Source organism: Galeopterus variegatus, unplaced genomic scaffold (assembly GCF_000696425.1).
Source record: "Galeopterus variegatus unplaced genomic scaffold, G_variegatus-3.0.2 Scaffold619, whole genome shotgun sequence".
NCBI classification, from domain to species: Eukaryota; Metazoa; Chordata; class Mammalia; order Dermoptera; family Cynocephalidae; genus Galeopterus; species Galeopterus variegatus.
In genome coordinates this window covers 546,953-574,170 of record NW_007726730.1, presented here as the reverse complement: position 1 = coordinate 574,170, position 27,218 = coordinate 546,953, and the positions used below count along the sequence as shown (strand labels likewise).

Sequence of the window (27,218 nt, the reverse complement as noted above, 5' to 3'; positions counted from 1 at the left end):
CAGGAGGCCCAGATAAAAGCTGAGGGAAGGAGCAAAGGGCCTTTTGCAGATAGAGCTGGAAACAAAGCACTAGGAGACCCTGAAGAGAAGTGTTTCCCCTGATAAGGAAGGGGAACCTCAGAAGATGTGTAGGGGTGAGGCTGAGGGTATGAGGTCTGACCTGGCCACTGTTTGAATTTGGAATATGGGAGCTGTATTTTCCCGACCTATTAAAGCGGAAGGGCTCTTATTCCACTTTTACAGGTCGGCTCCTACAGCCTCGGCTTTTGTTACTTACTTGGAGCCCCTGTGCTTTCTCCCGTTCTGGGAGAGGAGGGATGAGGTTGTCTAGCATCTGACCAGTTCTTTCCAGAAGAGCTGCCAGTGTGCAGACCCAGGACTGGGAAAGGGAGCTGGCGGGGAAACTCCTTGGGCTGCAGAGAGCCTGTCAGGGGTTGCCAGTTCCTCCCCAGAGCCCTGTTTGATCAACAAGTCCCTGCTGTACTGCTTCTCTCTGAGAATAAAACCAGAAGACTCAAGCACCACAAGCAGCAAGCTCTTGGCTACTGAGTGACTGTATTAGTGGAAGATTTATGTGGATGATTTACTAATCCCTGGCAGATTAGCCTGAGTTAGGTCAGGATAACTACTTAAGGAAGCCAAAAGGGAAGCAAGTCTCTAGGGAAGAAGATATTCTGCCAAGGTGGGAGGGAGGAGAGAGCCTAGAGGTCACATCCTCTACCCCACCCCACTCCACCCCACCCCCAGTATCACTAAGAGTAAGTTCAGTATCTGGAAAAAAGGGCACATATCGCAGTGACTTCAATAAATTAAAGTTCAAGGTGCTGAACTTCCTATTAGCAACAGTTTCATTGTAGGAGGTTTACTTATTGAAGGAAGACTTCCAATGCCCTCAACCTACCTCTTTGATAACCAGGTTAGTGAAAAGAAGGGTCCCAGCTCTCCTTTCTATGACCTGCTTTTAGAGGTGCAGACTAGGGCCTGAATGGGAAATTGGCTTTATTTACCTCAGTCTTGGCTCAGAGGAACAAAGATCCTTTGGGGAAGGAGAAGAGGTAAAGTTGGTTGCTGGGAAGAAATAGTTTAGGAACAGGGTGAAGACAACTTTAAAGTGTAGGGAATGACTGGTATGTCTAGATCTTTTGGGTATGTGTCGGGAGTACCTTGGGTGATTGTCTAGGAAGGTCGCTGCCCCTCTGGTAAAATCTATTAGTGATGTGCTATCACAAGGATGAGTAGCACCCATGGTGTTTAGCAAGTCAGCACTCTAGGGTTCCCTCTTCCTCTGTCTTCAACATCTGCTTCTAGCAACCAACCCCAAGGGTATGCTTTTCCCAGGTCAGTTTTCTCATTGTTTCTCTTCAGGGAAAGAAAGGAAAGGGAAAAGGGGAGAGAAAGAATTAGAGATTCCTGAGGAGTCTATGTCAACAATTAGCAGGGAATCAGAAGCGTGGGAGGCTCTGCAGAAGGGACATGCAGCTGCGGTTGAGACCTGGTAGCAGACAATGGGCAAAAGAGAACAGCCATGGCTTTGCCTGGGCCCTGCATGTCTGAGAAGGGTACTTCCGGTTCCTAAAGCTTGATAGGCTAGGTCAAGCGTTAGAGCAGCTAGGAAAGGGGAGGAGGAACTCCTATTCTCATACTAGTCCAAGGAAGATCAATAGCTCAGAACCTTGGAACGGAGAGTTCTCAGACCTAAGTGCGGGCTGTGAAGCTCTAAGAGAGCGCAGAGGAATTGGGGAAACAGGTTGGAAAGTGGCAACCTCCGGAGAGACTGCAGAGTCTCTCCCTCTAAGGATCTCTAGGCTGGAGAGTGCAGGATCCCCATTCCCTAGGTTCCTCTGTTACTGGGGTCTCTAAAAGAAGCCAAGGACAAACGGGAAAAGGAGGCGTGAGAGGAGACCCTTAAGGTTTTCTCCCGGGTTTGTGCGCAGTGCCTCCCCGCGGCCGCTCCGCGCGGCTACAGAAGTACTTGGTGACCCGCCGGCGGCACTGCTCGCAGCGGACAGCGCAGCACCAGTGGAACTTGCAGTTGCAGCTGGACACGGTCTCGGCGCGACGCTCCTCCACCGCCAGCCCGCAGTCCCCGCAGAGCCGGCGGCAGCTGCGGCGCTCCCAGCGGCCCAGGGCCCTTCCGCGGCGCAGGCACTCTCGGCCTTCGGTGCCTAGCAGCCCCAGCGTTTTGTTCTCCAGGCAGTAGTCTGGGGAGTCCTCCAGGTGCACCAGCTCCCGGGTGGAGATGGAGCGGAAGGTGTCGGCGATGGCGCCGCGGCCGGCCGCGCTGTTGCCAGCCCCCTGCAGCAGGTCCACCTTGAGCGCTGCGTGGTACTTCTCCTTCAGGTGCGCGCCCACCTCGCGGAACTCGGGCAGCTGCAGCCAGCAGGTCTGCGTGGTGCAGCTGCCAGACACGCCGTGGCACTTGCACGTGCGTTTCATGGTGCCCTTCACCGCCTGGGGAGAGAGCTGGGAGTGAGAGGCCCTTGCGGGGTTGAGAGGCGTGCAGCTGGTCCGCTTGGCCCGCCCGCTCGGCGCCTGCTGCTCCCAGCCTGTTCATGAACTGAAGAGGAGGCCGCACCTAGGCTAGGAGTGGAGGGAGCCCGTTGCCTAAGCCCAGGGGCTGCGGAACTCACCTTGCGGCCGGCCTCGTTGTTGTGCAGGTTCATGGCTGCCCGGGCATCCTGTCCTGTCTCGAGGGCATCAACGAACTGCTTGGAAATCGCCTCTCCGAAGCCCACGTTGTCACTGCAGCCTCCCCACAGCCAGCCTTGGCCCCCTGGAAAAGTGCAGGGGGAGGAAAGGTCATAGAGCAGGCGGCGCGGAGCCTCCTGGGCTGCTGTTTTTAATTGGGTTTGCGGGGGTCCGGGACAGGGAAGGATTAAGGTTGGGTGAGTGCCCTGTGTTCGGATTAGTTTCAGACCAGAAGATTTGTTTTTGCCACCTTTATGCGCCTACTTCCAACCTCAGCCAATGCCCTGCTGAGGGCTCCATGACGTAAGTAGTTGCTGAGTGGATGCTCTCCAGGGTGCCCGCGAGCTCCTCTGTATGTTCCTCTACCCAGTGGGCAGAGCGTACACGTACCCGGCCAGTGATTGAGGTCCGGAAAGAACAAAGCGGCTCAAAAAAAGCGAAGAGCTCTTGCTCCCTCTGCTCTGCCATTTTCACAATGTGATACCCTGCCATCACTGTCACCACCACCAAGACCTTCACCAGCTGTGTTCCCTGGATTGTGGACTTCCCGGCCTCAGAAACTGCCTTGCCCCACAGAGAGCTTCCCATGGCTGCGGGCTTTCATACCAGGTGTCTCTTTAATTATACAAAAAACTTCTCACTTTCGCTCATGACATTTTTATGTTAAAATGGACAAAAGAAGGAATTGATGAGATCAATTGTGGTGAGGACACAGACGTGCAAGCCAGGAAGAGGGCCCTCACCACCAGGAACTGAATCTACCCACACCTTGACCTTGGACTTCTCAGACTCCTGAACTGCGAGAAGTGAATGTTTGTTGGTTAAGAGAAAAAAACACATAATTACAGTATAATCTTAAATATGTGAAAAAGGAATGTGTATACATATATATGTGTGTATATCTCAGACTCCTGAACTGCGAGAAGTGAATGTTTGTTGGTTAAGAGAAAAAAACACATAATTTCAGTATAATCTTAAATATGTGAAAAAGGAATGTGTATACATATATATGTGTGTGTATATATATATGTATGTACATACAAGTAAAGAAAATAAGACTAGAAAGCTATTCTAAAAATATTAATATGGATTATCTCTGAAGGTAGAATAATGTATGATTTGCTGCTTTGTGCTTTTCATATTGTGTTTTCCACATTTTCTGTGATTAATTTCTATTACTTCTGTAAACAGGAAAAATACCCAAGGAAGGAAATTATGCTAGTGTCTTTGACAAATCTAGTAAGTCTTTTTCTTCTTTAAAAAAAAAAGCGAAGACAGCTCAAGCATCGAGGGGGAAAGAAGGCATGGTAAAATTATATGAAAGAACAAAATTGGAAGTTGAGCGGGAAGGCACAGAGGACTGGAGACAGCAGTGGAGGTAAAGAGTGGAAAGTAGACAGGGATAAGCAACCCTGAAGGAAGTTCCCCCTGTATTTGAAAGAAGGAACAGAGAGGATGGAGTTGGCAGCGAGTGTCATTCCTTTTTATCAGCAGTAATATGTTTAAGTTAAGGAAAGCACTCAATCGGAGAAGAGGGCCCCAAGCTACATTTAGCCTGGTTTCTCACTGTAGGGTTTGCATTCAAACTGGTTCATTCATCTTCAGCATGCTTTTCTTCATCAGAAGAATACAACTGCTCTTCACCCCACCAAGCTTTTCATTCTTTAAGCAAACGTAACTGGCCTGCGCTGCCCGTCCCTGCAACACTACTCACCCAGTTGCCCATTGCGGGAGTCATCACAGCCACAGTTATCAAAATCTCCAAGGCTACAGTTTCTAGTCAGGGTGTACATGACTCCAGCAGAACTGATGGCATGTACAAATGCTGTCTCCCGATTAGCTGGCAGGAATAAAAAATCCGGAGAGTTAGAGGAAGGGGTTACAGCCCGAAGAAATACCAGTCATGCTATCTTCCTTTAATACAATCATTATACCTGCCTTTCCCAGCTCCATCCTATCTCCCTATCTTTATAATGTACCCTACCCTCTTCCAGGGTCTGCTCCATCCCTGGCCTCAACCCTACTCTTCTTCCCTCCTGTCTTTTCAGCTCACACATTCAGCTCATGACTAGGTGGCTAGATCATTGTTGGCATGCACGATTGTAAAAGATTTAGCTGGGAAAGAGCCCAAAGAAGAAATGGGGAAGGAGATGAATCTGATGGCTGGGTTATATAGAACCCTTCCCCACTTCCTCCTGGAACATTGGGGTCTGGGAGGCATGTGCAGTTAGCCTTGAAAAAAACCTCTGATTGGCAGCTTTTTCATTTACTGGCGTGGCTACTTTTTATCTTGTCCATGGGAATCTGGTCTCCAAGTCAGTTTCCACTTGCCCAGTACCTCTCTGCTAAGTCTGCTGAAGGAAGGGGCTAAGAGGTATGAAGAATTATGGCATCTGCTTACTTCCTGATGTTAATTATATTGTGAGGAAACTTTTAGCCAACTGGGAGGCCAAGGATGCTAGCTGGTCTCCAAGTCAGTTTCCACTTGCCCAGTACCTCTCTGCTAAGTCTGCTGAAGGAAGGGGCTAAGAGGTATGAAGAATTATGGCATCTGCTTACTTCCTGATGTTAATTATATTGTGAGGAAACTTTTAGCCAACAAGGATTGGGGGTGAGACAAAGTCTGTTCGTTGAGCAGTGAGGGTGTTAGGGGAAAAAGAAAAAAACCCTATAGGTGAGAAAGAGGAGGTAAAGAAAGAAGAGAGAAGATCCCAGAGAGGTAGATGACCTGAGAGAAGAGACCAGGTGAGGAATAAGGGTATAGAGGAGGCAGGGGGCCATCCCCGGGGCTCTAACCTGTGACCAGGGGGTCCGGGGAGCTGTGGCCGAAGCTTTCCTTACCACTGCGAAGGCCGCCATGGCTGGACAGCTGCAGGGCTCTCTCAGGGCAGTTCCAGCGGTCCCAGGCAAACTGGTATTTGCATTCTTCAATACCACTCTGGGCACCCGCTGCCACGCTGCTGGAATAGATGAGGTAAGCCTGCAGGGACACAGCGGTCAAAATTCAGACTGAACTTAGGAAGCATTTGCCCTAAACTGGCCAAATAGGTCTCTTCCCGCCCATTCTCCTATCCCTCCACAATAATGACAGAGGAAGTACTTTAAATATGCTGTCTCATTTAACATCACAAATAACCTCATGAAACAGGTACCACTTTATAGTTTAGGAAATTGAGGCTCAGAGAGGTGAAGTGAAGTAATTGCCCAAGGCCCCACAGATAGCACGACTAGGAATGAAACAATTTCATCAGACTGTAGTCCCTACTACCCTTCATCACTATACTATATTGTCTTTCCAAAATGAGCCCAAATCACATAATTCATGAAAATTTAGCTGTTCTCATCCCATTACTATCTTAAAAAATAACATTTTGGAGCTGGAAGCACCCTTCCACGTAGAGATCGTGTAGTACAATTCCAGCATTTCAAAGATGGGCAACTGCACGCTACTCTTGCACTGAGAAGTATGTGTGACTTTGCAGCCTGACACTCATGAAAGGTTGTTGACTATTCTGGCTCTGAAAATTGTGTCCATAAATTCAGAATCAGTATTCTTGAATTCCTATGTGGGCTCTAACATTTGTTTGCTGTGTGGTTTTGGGTGTGTCACTAACCCTCTCTGTGCCTCGGTTTTTCTACCTATAATCTATACAGCATAATAAAAGATGTGCATATAGTGAAAAGAAATCAACATGTATAGTTTTCAGTCAATAAACTAAGATAGGTGAAACCCATATTAATCAAAGAAATTTTTTCCTAACCTTTGGACCAGTCATCAGGAAATTGTTCACTGACCTAGAAGAGAGAAAAACCAGAGTATAATGGAGAGACATCAACTTGTTTCTGTTTCCAAGAGTTATGAGGATTACTTCAGCAAATATAATGGATAGGAAGAAAGAGAAACTAGTTTTTAGCAAGGAAACATTATGCATGATGAACCTACTAAGGATATATTTTTAGTAAAAGAAAAGTATGAATAAAAGTAGTATGATTTCTTTAGATTTTTAAAGTCAGTTAAAATTTTCAATACCATAAAAATTGGGAGGAATGTTTGATTATCATTTTGCCATGGGGTGGGGAGAGAGCTAGCATTAATTCACAACTGTGTGCCAGATGCTCTACTGCCAGCATTTTACATGTTGATCTTGTTAAATCCTTACTGTCTCAGGCATTATTATCAGGCATTATTAACAGGGGTTTTACAAACTGGGAAACTGAGACTCAAAAAATGTTAAATATATGTCGAAGCACACCTAGCTAATGAGTGAGTGAAGCAGGATTTGAACCCAGGTTCGTCTGACTCCATGGGCTTTTGGAAGGAGAGCTATGTAATCAGGAAGAGGTAAACAGTGGAACATCTCTCTAGGGATTGAGTCATAATTAAATTCCAAAAGTAAATCATCTGACTCTGTAAAATGGCTTGGCTGTTCTTTTTAAAACTAAACATGGATTTGCCATATGACTCAGCAATTGCACTTTGGGGCATTTACCTCAGAGAAATGAAGTGGAACATCTCTCTAGGGATTGAGTCATAATTAAATTCCAAAAGTAAATCATCTGACTCTTTAAAATGGCTTGGCTGTTCTTTTTAAAACTAAACATGGATTTGCCATATGACTCAGCAATTGCACTTTGGGGCATTTACCTCAGAGAAATGAAGACCTACTTTTACTCAGGAATTTGTACTTGGATGCTCATAGCTGCTTTTATTCATAATAGCCCCAAATTGGAAACTGCCCAAATGTCCTTCAATGGGTGAATGGTTTAAAAATCTGTGGTATACCATGGGATACTACTCAGCAATAAAAAGGAATGAACTATTGATAAATGCACCAGCTTGGATGAATCTCAAGGAAATTATATTACAGGTGTTCTCAAAAGGATATATACTACATGATTCCATTTGTGTAACAATAGTGAAATAACATAACTATATATCTGGAGAACAGATTAATGATTGCCACGGATTTGGGATGGCGGGTTGGGTGTTGCTATAAAGAGTAACAAGCATCTTGGGATGATGGTAGACTTAAGTGTTTTGACAGTAGTAGCAGTTATGCAAGGTTCCACATATGGCAAAATTGCACTGAGCTACACACACACACACAGACACACGAGTACATGTACATGAGAGTGTATGTAAAAACGGTGGAGTATGAATAAGCTTTCTGGATATTGTAGTATAGTTGTTAAGATGTTAACATTGGGGAAGATTGGGAAAAGGATGCATGGAATTTGCCTGTACATTTCTTTGCAACTTTTGCAAATCTATAATTATATAAAAATCAAAAGTTAAATGCATGCATATATATGTATATAATCTGCAGAAAGCTAGAGATTTGGAGGATGACTTCAGTACAGGAATTAGAAAATTATTGGGCCAGCCCGGTGGCGCACTCGGTAGAGTGCAATGCTTGGGAGTGCGGCGGTGCTCCCGCCGAGGGTTCGGATCCCATATAGAGACCGGTCTGCTCACTGGTTGAGCGCGGTGCGGGCGCGACACCGAGGGTTGTGATCCTGTTGCCGGTCACGAAAAAAGACAAAAAGAAAAAAAAAAAAAGAAAGAAAATTAGCCAACATATATTATCTATTATCTTTCTTTTTCCATTATAATGTAATAATGAATGGGAATCATTATATATTGTTCCATGAAAGTTGGTGTACACTTGCAATTCTGAATGCCAATGAGATGCTGAATATCCCCAGAAAGGGCACTGGAAACGGAACAGACCAAGAAGCTTCAGTCTCTTGTCAGAAGCCATAGGGCTTGACTGATTCTCTTCATATAAAACACACACAGCACTGAAAATCTGTATAGTTTGTGGAAAACAATGTTAAACTGAGAGGCCGCCATATAAAAAGATGAAAAAGACAAGTTCCCATAAAGTGACTTGTGTTGTTAACCCCTGAGCTATTTGCAGACACATTTGAACCACATGGCTGGCTTACTCATATCCAAAATATCCAAGATTGAGAAAAGACTGCATCCTTGTGGTCATCATCAAAGGAAGAGGACCTTGTCCTTGATTACTGGGACAATGGCATGATGTCCTTTGGGGGGTTAAAATATAGATTGCAGAAAGCATAGACAGTGTGTGCTGTGAGAAGATGCAAAGAGAACCAAAAAGGAAAGAATTTAAGTGTTTGCATGGCTGCCATCTAGGAACAGTCATATGGTTGAAGGAAAGATGCTAACGAACATGGAAGATATAAAATTTGTTTAACAGATGGAGGCTTCTCTACAGACAGAACATGGTATAACCAGTTTACCCCTGGATGGAGGTTCAAGCTTCCCATTCCCCATGAGGGTGTGCAGTTGCTGATATTACCACCTAGATTAGGTGCCATTCAAAGCGTTTATGCCTTCCTGTACCCTCTCAACTATTCTCAGCTCTTCTTTTGAATTCCATACTTGCATACCCACATATATTTTTGACATCTCTCCTTCAGTGTTTAATAGGCATCTCAAAATTAACATATCCAAAACTAACTCCTGATCTTCTCTGCCATCACTCCAAGCCTGCTCCTTCTGTAGTCTTCTCCACCTAGTAAATAACCTCCTAGTTGCTCAGACAAAAATTTTGGAGAGTTATCTTTGACTATTTTCTTTCTCTCACATCCTGTATTCAATCTGTCCTCAAATCTTGCCGGCTCCAGTTAAAAATACCTCCATAATCTAACCAGTTCTCAGTACCTTCACTGTTATCACCATGGTTCAAGCTGGAACCATCTCTTGTCTGGATTATTGCAAAAGTCTACTATTTATCTCCTTGCTTCCACCCTTATTCTTCCACATTCTATATTCAAAATGGTTGGTCTCTTTAAAGATTAATAGCTTGAAAATACAAATCAAATTTTGCCACTCTCTGCTCACAGTCCTTTAATAGCTTCCTATCTTATGCAGAGTAGAAGTCAAATGATTTATAACATCCTATACAATCTGGCCTCCAGGTCTGCCTCTGACCTAATCTCCTACTACTTTCCCCTCTGTTCTAGCCCTACTGGCATCCTTGTCACTTCTCAAGCATACCAGACACTCTCCAGCCTCCGGGTCATTGCACTGGCTGTTTTCCCTTCGTGGAAGGCTTTTTACTCAAATATCCACATATCTTGTTCCTTCACCTACATCAGCCTTTTAATCAAATGTGTGGTTCTCCTTGAGGCTTTCTTCCATCGTCCTATTTAAAATTGCAACTCCCACATCCCCTTTCTCTGCTTCATTTTTTTCCATAACACTTTTTATCATCTGAATACTATATATTTTACGTATTTGTTTATTTACTGTTTGTCTTATCTTACTATAAGTTCCATTAAGGCAGATTATTTTTGAGGGCGTTGGCAGGGATGGGCTGGCTGGTAAGGGGATCTGAACCCTTAACCTTGGTGTTATCAACACTACACTCTAACCAAGTGAGCTACCTGGGGCGTTGGCAGGGATGGGCTGGCTGGTAAGGGGATCTGAACCCTTAACCTTGGTGTTATCAGCACCATACTCTAACCAAGTGAGCTAACCACTAACCAAGTGAGCTACCTGGCCAGCCCAAGGCAGATCTTTTTTTGGTCTGATTTGTTCACCGAGTATTACCAGTGCCTTGAATAGCGCCCTGGGAATAATAAGCATTTAATAAATATTTGTTGAGTGAAAGAATGAAGGGAACCCACACTTAGGGTGGGGAGTAGGAAGAAATACCATCTAAGGAAATTCGGAAGGAGCTGCTATCTAGAGAGATAGGGGGATAGGAGAGAATCCCTCATTCATGCTCATGGCTTTAACTGTCATGGTTATGTAATGTCTCTCAAATATTTACCTTCAGCCCTGACTTCTGTCTTGAGATCCAGAGTTACACTTCCAAATGAATGCTAGATTTCTCTCTTGGGAATGTTTTAAATTGTAAAGACAATGTGTCTACCTTACTTTTCCTGCCAAACTAGCCACTTCTCCTGACTTTACTATTTTTTGTTAATGGAACCACTATTTTCCCAAGTATTTCCCAATCCACTCTCAACAACCAATCAACTACCAAGACCTGTGTGTATTGTACCTCTATTGTATTTTTTACATACCAGTTTCCTCTTTTCTACTCTTACTATCCCGGCCTTTGCTGTGACCTCTGGCCTAGACCACTGTAGAAGCTCCACTAACTGACTTCTCTGCTTATAGTCTTGACCCTGCCCCAATCCGGTGTTTAGTCTGCACCTAGATCTTCTGAAAGCCTGATATTGATGTCATCCTTCTGCTCAAGAATCTTCCATAGTTCTCCTACTTTTGGCACTCAAGGCTCTCTGTAATCTGACCCTACATACTCTTTCAGACTCATTTTCCATTAAATATCTCTACTTGTCCAATCGTCTGGTCAAACTAAACTGGTTGCTATTCCTGAACATCCATGCATTCTCAAGAATCTTCCATAGTTCTCCTACTTTTGGCACTCAAGGCTCTCTGTAATCTGACCCTACGTACTCTTTCAGACTCATTTTCCATTAAATATCTCTACTTGTCCAATCGTCTGGTCAAACTAAACTGGTTGCTATTCCTGAACATCCATGCATTCAATGCCTCTATGCCTTTGTTCATGCTGTTCTGTTAAATCTTTCCTATCCTTAGTACAGGTTAAACATCCCTAATCTGAAAATCTGAAAATGTAATGCTCCAATGAGCATTTCCTTTGAGCATCATGGCAGTGCTTAAAAAGTTTCAGATTTGGGAGCATTTTGGATTTCAGATTTTTGGATTAGGAATGCTCAACTGGTGTGCATTCTGCAAATATTCCAAAATAAAAAGAAATATCCAAAACCTCAGCAACAAAATGACAAACAATTCTATTAAAAAATCGTCAAAGGACTTGAATAGACATTACTACAAAAAAAAAAAAAAAGATATACAAATGGCCAGTAAGCACACGAAAAGATGCCCAATATCATTAGTCATTAGGGAAATACAAACAAACAAACAAAAACATAGCAAGAATCTGTACCCATTAAGATAGCCAAAATAAGAAAGACACCCATAGGTGTTGATGAGGATGTGGAGAAATCAGAATCCTCATACACTGCCTGTGGGATTGTAAAATGGGACAGACGCTTTGGAAAATAGCCTGGCAATTCCTTAAAGGGTTAAATATGGAAGTAACATATGATGCAGCAATTCCTCTCCTAGGTATATATTCAAGAGACTTGAAAACCTATGTCTGACAAAAACGTTTACATTAGTATTCATAGCAGCATTATCCGTAATAGCCAAAAAGTAAAAACCACCCAAATGTCTATCAACTGATGAATGAATAAATAAAAGGTGGTGTATCCATAATGGGATATGATTTGTCCATAAAAAGTAACGAAGTACTGATACATGCTACTACATGGGTAACTTTGCAAACATCATTCTTAGTAAAAGAAGCCAGGTACAGAAGGCCACAAATTGTATGATTCTATCTATATTAAATGTCCAGAAGAGACAATTCCATAGAAACTGAAGGTAGATTAGCAGCTGCCAGGGGCTGAGGGGAGGCAAATGGGGAGTGACTGCTAATGGATAAGGGGTTCTTTTTAGGATGAAGGAAACGTAAAATTGATTGTGAGGGTTGCAGAAGTCTGTGAACTTACTAAAAACCATTGATTTGTACACTTTAAAAGGGTGAATTTTATGGTGTGCGGACTACATCACAATAAAGCTATTATTTTAAAATCTTATTTACTCTTGAATAAGCATCTACTTCAAAAGCACAACCAGTACTTCTTGAAGCCTCACAGCAACGTTTTTCTGCCTCATATTGGTTTCTTTTTTACTCCCGTATACTTGGCTATACATATGGGCTGCTTTAATTATCTTTGTATACCCTTCAGCTCCTAATTATAGTGACTTACATAGTAAGTACTCTATAAAAATAGATTAAATTAAAGGTTTTTGAAAAAAGGATGGAAAGATCTTCAGATGCAATGGAAAATTTGGGGAGAAAAGGACTGCAAAGAGATTTGGGGGGATATGAGAAGGAAGCGCGTGGCACTAACATTGCCACTAATTTTTCATGTAGTGAGCAGATAACTAAGCTACGTTAGCAGATGATCATACTACAAGAGTAACAGACAATGAACACCGAGCATATGTGCACAGAGGTTAGTGTTATAATCAAACCTTTAGCAAAGTCAATCTGACACACTTAATTCTATGTATAATTGTTATTGTGCTTCATAGTAATTAGGCATAAGTGGTAAGCAATTTGCATAACTAACTGTATTTAGTTTTTCTTTTATACGGCCAAGTAAAACTTTTATAATTTTTCCCCTTATGTTAGTCTTTCAGTATATTGATATACTGATACCACATAAAATTTAATTTTTATCACATAATAATAGCTAATATTTATTGAGCATGGCAGGAGCTCTTCTCAGTGATTTGCCAGTTTCATCTTTTTAAATTTTCATAACAACCCCATGTGGGTACTATACTTTATACTGAGTATTTATTTTGTGTACACCAAATACTGCTTTAAGTGTTTTACATGTTTTAAGCCCATATGATTATCATGACAATTATAAGAAGTAAACACTATTGTATCTACCATTTTACAGATACAGAAACTGAAATATAGAGTGGTTAGCCAGAATCACACAGCTAGTTATGTGGTAAAGCCAGGACTGGAACCTAGGTAGTCTTATTCCAGGGCATGTACCCCTTAACTGCTGTGCTTTTCTGCAACCCATATTTCCCTTACTCTTATTTCCACGTGCTAATCCAGGACTCCTGGTTCCTGAAAAATTCTTGGTAAGTATTTCTGGGAGGTCTCAGTGATGTTTTGCACACACTCATAAATAAGCCCAGTTTGCTATCACATTGTCTCTGCTAGTTTTTAATTCTTCCGTTATTCCAGCCTTCCCTTCTTCTATGGCCACAAGACAGCCATGTCTGCCAGACATAGGCTCTGGTACTGCCACATCCCCTGGGCTTGTTTTCTGGGAACTGTTGCTGCTCACACTGGGTTCTATGTGTAAAAAAGAAGGGACAAACATACATTAGGGGATGCTGGGTGCAGGGGTTGGGGAGGGCACACATGAGAACTCTCTGTACTGTCTGCTTAATTTTTCTGAAAATCTAAAACTGCTCTAAAAAAATAAGGCTATATATAAAATATGTAATATATTAATTAATATAACATAATATATTAATTTAAATTTAATATTAAACAATATATTAATATAAAATAAGATATTGATTAATATAAAATATGTAAAATAAAAATAAATTTGAAAAAGTAGGGACAAACGTTTTCTAACCCTCTTTAGAGTTTTACTTTTCCACTTGGATATCAAAACTGTCATTTGTGTACAAGAATTTAGTAAAATAGTTTTACTAAAACTTGGACTTTTAGTAAAATAGTTCTTTCAGTTTTTGCTTATAGCACCTCCTCCTAGTAACCTCTCAGCCCCTTCATTGGACTGTAGCTGAGAGGCTTGCTAGCAAATTCAAGTGACAAGCTTCATTGCTGGATCTTCTCAGTTCTCTCACTTTAGAGCCAATGCACTCTTGGGAATATTCCATAGTCATTTAGATAAACTTCTGGTGCCTGCAGACCTACTAATTCTCCTGAGATGCCCAGACATGCTGAATCCAAGTGGTGAGCCCCACTTGGAGCCCCTTCAAAGGGAGGTCCTTTCAAAGAATGCCATCCTTCCAAAGAAATGGGAGTTTGAAAACAATGCATTAAATGGAGTCTCTCTGGTGTTCTGTTAGTATTTTTCCTGGGCTCAGCCTTCAGGGACCTCATGCTAAAAGCGCCTTGCTCATCCAAGAGCAGTGTGCATTGGCCTTGGCATACTGGCCATTACTGAGTCACCCACCCTGGACCTCTTCCACCCCTATCATGACTCCCTGGAGAATAAGCAGCAGTGCACTTTCTGACTTTAGGGAAGACTCTTTCAGGCTCTTTATTACCTTAGGAGGCGGTAGTTTCCACTGACTCAAAAGCAAACACACGGGGACTAGGGTCTGGCCAGGTAAGCAGGATAATTCCTCAACAAAACTGACTGCAGCTCTAGCCCTGCCGCTGTCCCCAGGTGCCTGAAGAGGGTGACTTAGGTGAGAGCATCTCCCCAGTCCTGCCCCTGGCTGTACCGTGAGTCCCACTGGTGGAGGGCGTGAGCGACAGCTGTGCTCCACCAACTCCCACTGACTGTCGGGGGCTGCAGTGCGCAGCCAGCAGAACCGGGTTCCTCCCCTGCCCTGCTCCTATCTCCTCCTGTCTGTCTTGCTTTAGCATTCTTTTAGAGGTGTCTCATCAGAATCCTCTGGGGGAGTTTATTACACATGAAGATTCCTGGGCCCAAGCTCCAGAGACTCTCGTTAAGTAGGGGGGGGGTGGGGGGTGGTAGGAATCTGCACGTACATGTTCCTGAGCTGCTTGTACTGCAGAGGAGCCCCAGCCTCCACTTGAGGAACACCGGGCCAGAGGGAGAACAGGGAGGTGCCTACAAGCATCTAATACCTAATAATAATAACTTGAAGCCCTGGCAGACTCAAATTATTTCTTCAGTCTTCTGGAAGATGACTGCTCTAACTGCAACAGTAACAAATTGGTGGGCAATCTCTCCTTTCTCACCTGCGTGGAGCCCCTTCTGGCTTTGGCAGCTCTCAAACCTCTCTTTGGCTACCGCCCTGAAGGGCTGTCTCTGACTGCAATGAGATTGAAATCATGGGTCTCTTTCCTTCCCTGCAGTTTTTCTTCATGTTATAGAGTGTTTTCCTAGCAATTACAGCTGACTTGTTTATGTCCATCTTCCCCATACCAGGAAGAACATATTTTGGGGGGTGGAAAATGCCCACAAGGATTCTGAGTCTTTGGGGCCATCTGTCCTAGCCCCTCCACTAACTACCCCCACTCACGGAAGTCCCCTATGCCACAGCTACTACTTTACATTCTCTGCACCAAGCTGTACTACTTCTGCCCTCTTGTCACCAATCCTGAAGGGATCTTGAACTCATTCTTTGGTCTATACTTTTTCCTATAAACTTCTAATGCCACCTCATTCTCCCAAATTAATTTACCAGCAGTAAGAGTTTGGGAGAGCCATCACATGCTCTGCCCCACCCCGTCATTTATTCTGAGTTCTCACAACAATGTTTCACGGTAAGTAGCTTCTGCTGTCACTTGCTCCCATCTAGGCTGGTTAGTCAAACTGTCCTTTTGTCCTTGTCTTCACTGCCTTCTGCCACAGCTCCTCTAATTTCAACACTTACAAGGAAGTTCTTTCCCCTTCCTTCTAATATGTGTTTAAGTCCTTGCCGTTCTCTTCATTACTAAATATCTTTTCAACTGTTATGAACTATCCACAGATACAGAGGCGTTGGTAATTCTGAGGCTGTGGATAACCTGTAAATCAGAGCCCTGTAGAATTTTATGTCATTTTCCCACTGCTTCTCCACTCTAGGGACCTTCTAACCTCACAACACCTCAGTGGCTATAGTCTAGCCATAATGGAACCCACCATTAAAATTTTTTCGTAAAGGACATTAATGCTCCTGAAACACCCATGTCTTTTCAGTGTGATGTGGCTTCTCTCATGGGCTGTATTGCCTCCTGAATTGCCTATTCCATAATCAGCTTGATCACCAGTAAAAATTTTTCCCAGGGATCTGGGACAGGAGGGGAGGGACTTTGGATCAACCCAAATACAAATGCCACAGCTTCTCTTTTTGCTCTTGGAAAGTCCAAGTTTCTTTTCTTTTGTTTGTGTGTTTTTATCTTATTTTGCTTTACCTAATATTCATTATCCATAGATACACACACACTAATAGTCAAAGCCCGTGATACCAATTGAAGAAGTTTGCATTACATTACCTCCTTAGGAAGTTCACAGAAAATTGCAAGTTCCTGTTCTCTGTCAATTATATCTAATCGTGAACAAGGGGTTTAAGCCACTGTCCACTTAGTTTCAACCATTTCTCCCTATTTGGGGGTAGTTTTTCCAACTAGATAGCCCATGAGATGGTTTGTACTGCATCACATTGTAGAGTTAGCCATTTAGCAGCCACAGTGAGAACACATGTCTGATTCTATACAGCCCGTGGCATGGATGAGCCCTGGGCCGGGAGTGCCAAGCACAATGCTGTATTCAGACTTACTTCTCCCTTTGTACAAATAGGACCTTGTGACTAGCCCAAGTTTGTGTGCTGGACGGCCTCTCCCTTTAGTATGACTTCCTTCCCAGGAAGCTACTCAGTCTCATGCAGCAAGTTCCAGCAGGCCAGCCTCAGTCATTTGCCAGATGTACCCTGATGCATTTGAGTCCCAGTGGTAGTTGTGGCTTAGATTTAAGTTAAGATTTCCTTTCTCCTTGCCCCACACATATTTTTTAAGAGCAAAGTTTCTGCCTATGAATCTCCAGAATTTGATGTTTTCCTCTCCACACCAAGACTTCCATGTAAATGCCCTCTGATCCCCTCTTTTGTTCTGCTTCTCTTCACTTTCCCCACAAGCCTTTGAGTAACATGTTTGGCTTCTCCCTAACCTTTCATCTCATCTCTGAATGTCCATAAGTCCCTGGGTCATGAGGCTCTAGTGGCTGACTTCAGGAAAGCCTGTCTGATTACTCTAAGTGGGGGTGGTGGCCCAGGGGCAGCAGAATTGTAGTGGATGAAGGTAGACCACAGATCTTCTCCATCCAGAGATTTGACACAGAGGAAGTGCAGGGCAAAGGGGCTAAGCAGGTTGAGGGTTAGGAATAGGGAAGCTGCCTGGAGCTGTAGCTATAAGGTGCTTCTGTGGTGCAACTTTCTCTTAGAATGAAATTCTGACAGCAGCTTTTCACTCCGTAGAACTTGCGAGATGCCTTGGACTAGGGCGAGCCCAAAGACAGCTCGTTCTGAGTGAGTTTCCTTCTGACTCTCTACCCTCCGCAACATCTAACCCACAGAACACACATGCAAGAGCACACGCACAGATATGCATGCACACATGCAATTACACAGAAAGCAGGTCTTACTAATAACTGTGAAATGATATCCCATAGGTCCCAAAATTGTCTTCACTACCCCTCTCTGACAGTACCCAAAGGTATTTAAACTAGGAACAATTCACTGGGCAATAGAGAGCATTAGTTTAAAGTGCAAAATTTTTTTCAAGGGTGAACAGCGTGACTAATTCTTATTCTAAAGGATAAATAATTAAAATCAGGCTCTTTCCTATTTAGCTAGGGGAAGGGATTAGGAAGTAGAAGACACAAGATATCTCAAGTCTTGACGGAAAGAGAAGTAGTCAGAATTTCAAAGACAAATTTTCTCCTACTTAAAAATGTGTCAAGAGGGAACAGAGCTGATATCGTGGGGAGATTTATTTCAGTAGGGCTGGGGAACAGAAGCCAGATTACAGACAGTGAAGGGCTATGAAATGGAAGCCAGCGTCTACTCACTGGAGGAGGATGGCATTGGAAGGAAAGAGAGAAAGGAGGAATGACTGCAGGGGAGATGGGGGCCAAGTAAAGGTTTTTTCAAGAAAAAACCTAGGAATGGCTTACTTTGGGTCATATTCCCATGTCTATTTTACGGGATTTAAACTCTATCTCTTTTGTCAAAGGGTGTTCAGCCCTGTAAGTAACTCTAAAAATATTTTTTATAAATGTGAATTTTCTATACAATAATGCAATAGGAAAAAGAAGTCTTATAAACCAGTTGGCTTAAAAAAAAAGTTGAAAAGGTGTGTCCATTTTAGTAGTAGACCTTATAACGAAATGTGTATCAAAATTCCACTTTATCTCAAATCCAGCCCTTGCCAAATATAATTACTGGCAAAGGCCATGTCATAGCCCATGGGACCACTGTGTACTATAGATCTCTGTAAAACAATCTCAGGCAGATTCCCTCTTAAGCAAATCACAAATTCTCAAGTGATGGTCCTTTCCCCTGAAACTGACATGCCCTTGCCAAATATAATTACTGGCAAAGGCCATGTCATAGCCCATGGGACCACTGTGTACTGTAGATCTCTGTAAAACAATCTCAGGCAGATTCCCTCTTAAGCAAATCACAAATTCTCAAGTGATGGTCCTTTCCCCTGAAACTGACACGTCATTTGTATTCCAGAATATTTTAGATTGATAGACTGTCTTTCCTTGCCCTCATTTCCTTGCTTCTTTCTGTATTGTAGCAAGCTCTGCTGAGAAACACTGAGCTACAAAAAGCACTTCAGCACTTAGCATTTAAATGAGGATTCTAACAGCGAGTAAGCTGGACTCACTTTCCTTGGTCTCTAAGTGAAAGCTGCTAAGGAACAGTTTAAGCCACTATTCTCAGAAAGTCTGGGATCACAGGAACTTCTTCCACAGCCTTTATGGAGGCAGTGAATTTCGTCTTGTTTTCTGATCTTGTTACCTTGGTTTCTGTAGTATAGACTTTAGAAAATGTGCATGTTTTCAATTGCATTGATGGATGCAAACCAGTTTATTTCAATCCTTTCAAGAAGGTGGGTGTATATGGTCACCCTGAGAATTCTCCTGTAAAGCAACTATGTGAGCAGTTCAAGATAGAAAAATTGACAGGCTCTGGCACTTTAGTGCCACTTACACTACTTAATGGAACTAAATCCAAATGCATGGTACACATTTTCTTTCCCCAATCTGATCCAACTATCAATTTCTGTTGCCTTTCCTAACCAACCATAACTCAAACAGAAATAAACTCAAACAAGTATTTGAATGACTTATCTCTTTTTACTAATTTGTATTCTTAATTTTTTCCCCAAGGGCAATCATATTTGTACAATGTTCCCCAAGATTCATTCTAATTACTGGCCCTAGATTTCTCAGACACAAGATAGGAGATTCCTTTTACTATCCCTCTTTTTCCTATTTTGTATGTGGAAGATTCAGACTAAGGGAATTATATGCAGTTGAAACAGCTACAGAAAGTGTAGATGGAAACTCATCAGGAATTGATAATGGCTGAAGCTGAATTAGGAGGGCTCATTATATATGCTGTTCTCTCCATCTTTATAAAAACAATAATTTTTTTTTATAATATAAAGTTTAAAAACAAACAAACAGAATGCTCCTGAAGCAATAATCTGTGGAATCCAGGATTCCTGTATTAAGGTGAAGAAATGCCAGACAGGATAATGTGGGCAACTTATTACTTTACTGTTTATTATCCTGGACATTGGTATGGAGTGGAAACTTCATAGTCTGATATGGTAAACCTGAAGAGCCTGAGTACAGGAAAAGAACTGAGATTTATAGCAGCAAAAGGTAATTGCAGTTTTGAGTGAAGGAGAAATTCCTCCTTATGCAGGATGGTTTAAACTTGGCCTGGAGAATATAAGAATTTCATTCATGGAGTTGCATGGGAAGATTGAACAACTGCCCTCTTAATTGGGTCTTACTGGGGCTACTGGAACATAGTCTCATAACATGCTGGTACCAGAGGATGCTAAAGTTAGGAAAACAAACTATTTTAAAAAGTAAATTTGGACCGATCAGATAATGGTGAACTTAAATGATCCCCTTATGGTCTGAACTTCTCTTGGCCTGGAGAAAACTCTAACCTTAAAAGCATACAGAGAAATGATATGATCAATAACAGGGGCTTACAATAAAGGCTGAGAAAAACAAACCATAAAAATTTGGCTCATAATGAGACTGGAGAGTCTGTCCAAAGTGGATGGTAGCTTGTTTCGAGAGGCCCTCGGGTGTAGCTATATTTCAGATAGGAGATATGGGGAGTGTTATGTGAACCAAGTTAGAGTTTCCCCCAACTGTTAACCCAGCCTGATCCTTCACCTAGTAATAAAAATCTGCTTTCTGAAAAATAAGAAGTTATCCTGAGAAAAATTGCATTGACCTCACTCTCTAAGCTATATAAATTCTCCTCTGCCTTTTGGGTGGAAATGGAAAAGAATCGTTGGAGCCCAGGAAAAAAGAATTTTATTAATAGTCCCAAGAGAGAATAGCATTACCCAATATATAGTAGTATTAAACCAATTGTCCCAGCTGGGAAAAAGAAAAAAAAAGAAGTAATCTCTTTCCATGGAGGAGAGTTTGGATTAAAACTCCTTTTCTTCTGGTCCTTTTTTATGCCCCATTTCTTTCTATGGAATATCACAAAAAGGAGGTCTTTCCTTGTGTCATATATACACATGCACACACACACACACAAAATGAAAATACAATTCAAAGCATCCTACTTATCATTTATACAAACTAATTTCATAAGAAAAGCTGCAAAGTGTCTCTTCCCAGGACTTCATAGTCCCTGTTGTTAATAATAGCAATAATAATTGTCTTTTGTGACAAGAAATAAGAGATTCTGAAAGGAAAAACATAGGGCTCAGGTAGTTGAGGAAATCAGTGACAAAACTGAGAATTAAATTTCTTTGGTCACGTCTCAAGCCCTTAGACCTTCCTATGGTGCAGCTGCTGATCTAGTCCACCTCAGAGTCACTCCATGAATTCCAAGCTTTTTTAATGGATCGTGAACTTCCTTTATGGGAAGCTATTAGATATGTGAATCTTTTCTATCGGCATATTATTTCTCAGATCCCAGAGCAGTTCCTCAAACCTTTCTTTTTATTTCTCTAAGTTCAGAGATTTCTAACCTCTCTGAGGATGAGAATCTCTTTCTAATGCGACCAACTTGAGTGGACCCTCACCTGACTGTACTTGTTCTTTTTGTGTCTCTTAATGAGAAAAATTCAATGTTAGAAAAATTTAATATGACAAAAAACTGTCATGAATTCAAATATTTTTAAGTGAGCTTGTATTTCATTGTTCGTAACATACTTTTGAAAACAGTAACACATATATGTGGAGAACAATAACTTTAGATATACACAATGCTCGGTGAGAATATAGATTCAAAGACCCTTCTGCAGCAACTGATTCCCTTGCTAGTCAGGGGTCCCACATGTCATTATCAGATGAAATTTCAAGAGACATAGAAGCATTATTCTAAAAACATAAATGTAGAGAGCCAAAGGATGATGTTTTTCAAAAGCTGCCTTAAATCCCAAAGATTTCAGATAAATTCTCGCCCTTCTGCAGAAGAGAAACTGACCTTATTTAAGTCTCTACTGGAGACCTTTGGAAAGAGGAAGAAGTAGTGATCTCTGTTGAACGAGAGCAGAGTGATAGTTCACCTCTGTGTTCCAGAGCATCTTTCTGATTTGGTGATTGAGTTAGGCAGAGAGAGAATGAGAAATGGACAGAACTGGGCAAGACCCAGTGTCATTATGAGACATCATTTGGAATAAAATGGAGTCAACAGTTAAGAAACAGCATTTTCTAGGCCTATTTATTCCAGTTAATGTATTGAAAGTGAAAAATTAAATTGTCTCATCTCTGGCCACCATTCCAACCATCAACATCTGCTTGGCTGTATCATGCACTCTCTTTTTTGGAGCCATAAGTATTAAGAAAAACAAATTAAAAGAAAATATTTTTCTCAAGTTGCCAAAGGATAATTCTCTTCAGAAGTATCCCAGCAATAAGAAGTGTGGCAATTCTTCTTAAAAAATTTCTCTTGTACTGATTTACCTAGTGAAACTGCATGTTGTAGGCAAATGCCATCAGTATTTTTTTTTCAAGCCCAGGAATTTCTGTTGACAGACTCTTTTAGACAGCAATTTCAGGAGGGCCCACAACTGAACAGCCGAGCAGAAATTGTGGTTCTCTATTTGTTAAATACTTTTCAGGTCCTTACATAAAAGGTTGATAATGAAGTATTAAGAGAAACATCTCACAGGCTGCAGTTGGTCAAATTTCTCTGCATGGTTCAGAGGGGAAGATGACCTTAGGCAAAACCCTGATAGTTTCATTATAAGAATGATCAAGATTTAATGTTAAATTTAAAAATCACTTCTCAAATGCTACCAAAACCAGACTCTTGGCAAAGCATAAATGTTAAATTCAAACTGGGGCTTATAGGAAAAAGCAATTAAAATCTCATTGCATTGTAAAAGAGATTTGTACACTTTCTCCTCAAAGTCAGGCAAGACGAGAAGGGGTTCTTAAACTCTGTTTTTAAATTAGAACTTTCTTTCACATCTCTTTTTTCTTTTCGAATCCAGACACTTGAATTTGGACAGACAAGCAACGCAGCCACCTTTCAGTGAGGCTGTGTCAGTATCGGAATGAAATGAACATGACCCCCTCCAGCAGGGAAGGGAACACACAGTAAAGGTATTTTTTATAGAACAATTCTCCACACTGCCCTGGTGACTAGGGAAAGGAATCTCGTGTTTCTCTTTTGCTGATACTGAATCAGCTGAAGAATACCATGAACATCAGTAGAAATGCTCTGAAATAGTCTCCTCTCCCTTTTGTCTTTTTGTTCTCATGAAGGGGAGAGAAGATTTTTTTTTTTGAACGTTGAAATATTTAATTAAAATGCCAATTAAAAATTGACCAATTATTTGGTAGTTCAGTTTATCATCAGAAATGTTGCAAATTATTACATTAACTTGCAAATAGTTGTTTTAAGTTAGCATGCTTCTTATCAACATTCCAATAAAGATGTTTAGACTCATTTATGATAAGAATACACTCTCAATTAGCACAGCATGCTTATTTCAGCAAAGAAACTCCTATTCTTGCTTTCTTAATAGTATATGTAGCAATTGAATTCATATCTCAGTTAAACAGATGGTCAAAATGAGAACTGATAAAGAGAGACTGAGTTTATATGTGAATTGGGGAGAAACTCCAGACACCCTAGCAACCTGCACTTCCCAGGTTGTACTTGTGCATGTAATCGTGTACTTGCTTACTACCAGTTACATGTACAGGTACTTTACGTGATGTGATTTCCAAGAGCTAAGTAAGAAAGATGATAATACTATCTATCATTTGTACAATGGTTTACAGTTTACAAACATTTCCACCTACTTTATCTTGTTCTCTGAGTGATTTAAAAATTTTTGTAAATTGAACAAATCAAATTAAATCTAATTTCAAACATGTTTGTTAACCTAATACCAACTGAGTAGTTCAAATAAAATTTTAATCTCTAGGAAATGTCAACATAAGCAGTTCCTTAGAAGAGTCTGAAAAAATTAAAGTCAGAAAGTGCAACATAAGATCCTGTTGAATTTCGTCTCCAGCCTTCACCTCAGACCAGATTCAACACACAGTGGAACATGCTTTGAACGACCTCCTCTCTTCTTCACAATGCTGACATCAGGATTTGGTAAAAGGGTTACTGTCCATTTTCCCCCAAACCACTTGGAATATTTGGGGTAGAGCAATTTATAAAAATAGGAAAGGTTTCTCTTTTAGCCCATTCCTTTATGGGTAGGGGTTTTTAAGATTTATTGAAATCGGCCACAAATTTAGGAAGAGCCCTACTCCATAGAATGTTTTTTCCCAGGAGAGACTTCAAGGCTCCCTACAGTTCTGGAAATGAAAAAGAGCTGTCTCCAGTATATTACCTACACTTACCTATTCCCAGTTCCAGGTAGGAGTCCAGGTTACTTACCAGGTGTGGCTGAGTTGGAGGACACAGGTGAAAAGAAAGATGCACACAGAAGACTTCCTAAGAAGCATAATCCTCTGGAGTACAGAGAGGGAAAATTCTAAAAAACTGGGAGACAGAAATAAGATGGGGAAGTATTCTCCTCAGTGACAGTGGGATGGAGTTCTCCTCCAAGCCCAACGTCCTTGGTGTGTAAGCGATCCCAAACAGAGTTAAGGGGAGGTGAAATGGAGCTGCCAAACTTCCAAAGAAGAGATTATCTACTTAATTAAAGTTTTTCTTCCCCCTCTAAGTCCTTCAGCCAATCAGCACTCAAGTGCCAGAGAAAAATTTGAGTCGATCAAAAGAACACTCCAGGATCCTCCCAGACAAATGCAGAAGAAGGGGACGAGGAGAAAGAGGACAAAGAAAGAATGGGGGGGGGAGACATAGCAAATCCCCTCCACATAATCACGGCGTGGAGTCTCTCTTTCCTCCCTCTCGCCGATCCCCTCCCACCACACCACAGCCTTCCCCCACCCACGCACACTTGCGCGCGCGCACACACACACACACACACACACACACACACACACACACACACACACACAGCCTGTCCCCAAAAGGAATTTAGAAGGGACTGTGCTTTCCCGGTTGTCCTTTGTAGTGCTTTGAGACTAAATTTGCAGTCAGGATAGTTTTTTCCAGAAAAAAATATACCATGTACAGTTGAACCTCAGGCCCTCTGATTTGACAATGTGGGGATACAACCCAACCGTCTCACGCATTCTCTCTCTAAAGTTAGAAAGGTCAGGAAAGTTCGGGAAGCCTAGTGGTTTCTTCCTTTCAACTTTTCCATCAAACATTGACTTCCTGAATGCCTTTATATTTGCAACCCTACACTAGGCATTATGGAAATTTTTTGAAACCAAAATATGATTTTTGCCCTATAGACATTTACAACCTAGTAAGGTGATAATGTTAGAATTCAATTTAATAAAGTATTATACATAGCTACAAATGGACTAGAAATTCTATAGGCTTATTTAGGGGAGGTTTTCTGAAGAAGGTAGAATTGGGTTTCAAAGAAGTGATGAGATTTCAATAGGCAGACAAAAGTGACCTCAAAATCCCTCCCCTCTCAAACGCAGATGGTGGAGCCAGGAGTGTGCCCAAGCCCTTGCTCACCCTCTCTGAGTTGCTGTCCCTTCAGCTCCCTTAGGGACGAAAGGTTGCCGCCATCATAGTACAGGTGTTCCTCAAAGGGCCCCAGACTTCCTTCCCTATGGCTGCGTCTTCTATTTTAGCATCCATGTCACCACTCTCAAGGGCTCCCCAGAGATAACGATCTGTCTTTGTTCTTTCTTTCTCCACGTTCCTGTTGCTTCAGGACCCTCTCTGACCAGATCTACACTGGCGAACTGAACCAGAAAATAAATAATTATTAAATTATTATGGTCTAGATTATACAAAACAGATGATTTAGGGGTCTTCACCTTAACGTTCTGACTTTGTAACTTTGCTGTGTCCACTTGGAATCTTCTAGAGCAGGCCTGTTATTTGGGATACCCAACCTTCTTGTGAGATGAATTCAGTTAGTTTTGACCTCCCCGCCCCCAAACAACTTTAGGTCCTTCTCTCTTTTCATACAGAAAGGGAGCAGCAGAGTCTATTTCAGACCTGGAGTCAAGTCCTAGGAAGGCCAGGAGCGCTGACTCCTGAACTTTAATCTTGACTCCCCTGGCGACCACAGGGGCAGGGTTCCTGCCAGTTACTGACTCAGGAATCTCCAGCGGGTAGAAAAACTTGTAGGAGGTAGAGCAGATTTGGGTGCTTTTTGTGTGGAAAGGGAGAGCTAATTTAAAACAAGTTCCTTGAGGCACTGTCCTACCCCCTCAGAATTTCTTTCACAAAAGAAAAATGTAATACTTTCATTGTTTTGTACAAAGTTAAACATTATAGAAAGTTAAACATGACAGAAATATGGAAAGTAGAGAAGGTGAGTTTCCTTTCATGACCTTCCCTTTCCCCTCCAGGATAACAACTGTTAAGTCTCGGGTGGTCTTTCAGGTTTTTTATCCCATATATGAATATAAGTAGGTATATAAACATTTTTTACAAAAATAAGATTATATAAATTATATTTTGCAAATTGCTTTTCTAATTTAATAATACATTATACAGCTTTTTATGTTAGGGCCTAAAGATCTCTCTCTCTGTTTTCCTAAATAGTGAGATGGTATTAATTGTCGGGTGTGATCTTATTTTGTTGAATATTTGGGTTGCTTTCAGTCTCGTACAGGAATTGAGGGGCTGGCCGTTTAGCTCAGTGGTTTAGACTGTGGTGTTACAACACCAAGGTCAGTGGTTTGGATCCTGTACTCGACAGCCTCCAAAAAAAATGGAATTGTCAACTTTTAAATGTATTTCAATTCAGATTTAAGTATCGCTATTTTAATCTCTTTGATACTGGAGAATAGAGTCTCTGTCTCACTGTCTCAGGTATGATGGGTTACATGTAAAATTATACGTTCTTCCCTACTTTTTCATTGTTTTCAACAGTATAACCTTCTTCTGTTTTTTAAAAACAGTATAACTTTCTTAATTTCCTCTCATTATCTCCAAATCCTAGGTCTGGATTTTCCTCTTGGTGCCTTCAAATCACGGGTCCCAATTAAAAATGAACTATATTTGTATTATCCCTCTTAAAATGAACTCTATTACATCATTCAATAACTTTCACTATTATAGATATTTGAAAAGAAGATGTTCTTGGATCGCCTAGGATTTTTGCCTGCAGCTGATGTATCTAAGCATTTTACAACCAAATTTCTTTTCTTTTCTTTCTTTTTTTTTTTTTCGGCTGGCTGGTATTGGGCTCCGAACCGTTGACCTTGGTGTTATAACACCACAGTCTAACCAACCAAGCTAACTGGTAAGCCCAAATTTCTTAACCTTTTTCTATCCTAGTTTATCATCTGAAGGTGTTTGCTTGGTAATATTTTTTTAGATCTAAAAATGTGAAAATTAAGGTAGAGGGCAGAAAAGCAATATAGTGAATACTCCTAGTGATATTACTCTTTTAAATTATTAGTAGGGT

At 41.7% G+C, this 27,218-nt stretch overlaps 1 protein-coding gene across 1 annotated transcript; it reads right to left on the bottom strand.

Annotated features, from left to right (window-relative positions):
* Positions 1-962: 962 nt before the first annotated feature.
* On the bottom strand, positions 963-24,338 carry WNT8B (wingless-type MMTV integration site family, member 8B). The gene is made up of 6 exons (XM_008570606.1): positions 24,143-24,338; positions 6,450-6,483; positions 5,530-5,668; positions 4,403-4,528; positions 2,631-2,773; positions 963-2,451 (listed from the first exon to the last, which is right to left on the bottom strand). Exons 1-6 carry the CDS (start codon positions 24,208-24,210, stop codon positions 1,906-1,908), a joined length of 1,056 nt encoding a protein of 351 aa, XP_008568828.1. The 5' UTR covers positions 24,211-24,338; the 3' UTR covers positions 963-1,905.
* Positions 24,339-27,218: the final 2,880 nt, after the last annotated feature.

Coding starts and splice junctions, on each gene's coding strand:
- WNT8B (XM_008570606.1), bottom strand. CDS start 24,210: ATGCTTCTTAGGAAGTCTTCTGTGTGCATCTTTCTTTTCACCTGTGTC. Junction 5,669..6,449: donor TCCTGATGACTGGTCCAAAG/GTTAGGAAAAAA, acceptor GTGTCCCTGCAG/GCTTACCTCATCTATTCCAG. Junction 2,774..4,402: donor CTCCCGCAATGGGCAACTGG/GTGAGTAGTGTT, acceptor GCACTTTTCCAG/GGGGCCAAGGCTGGCTGTGG.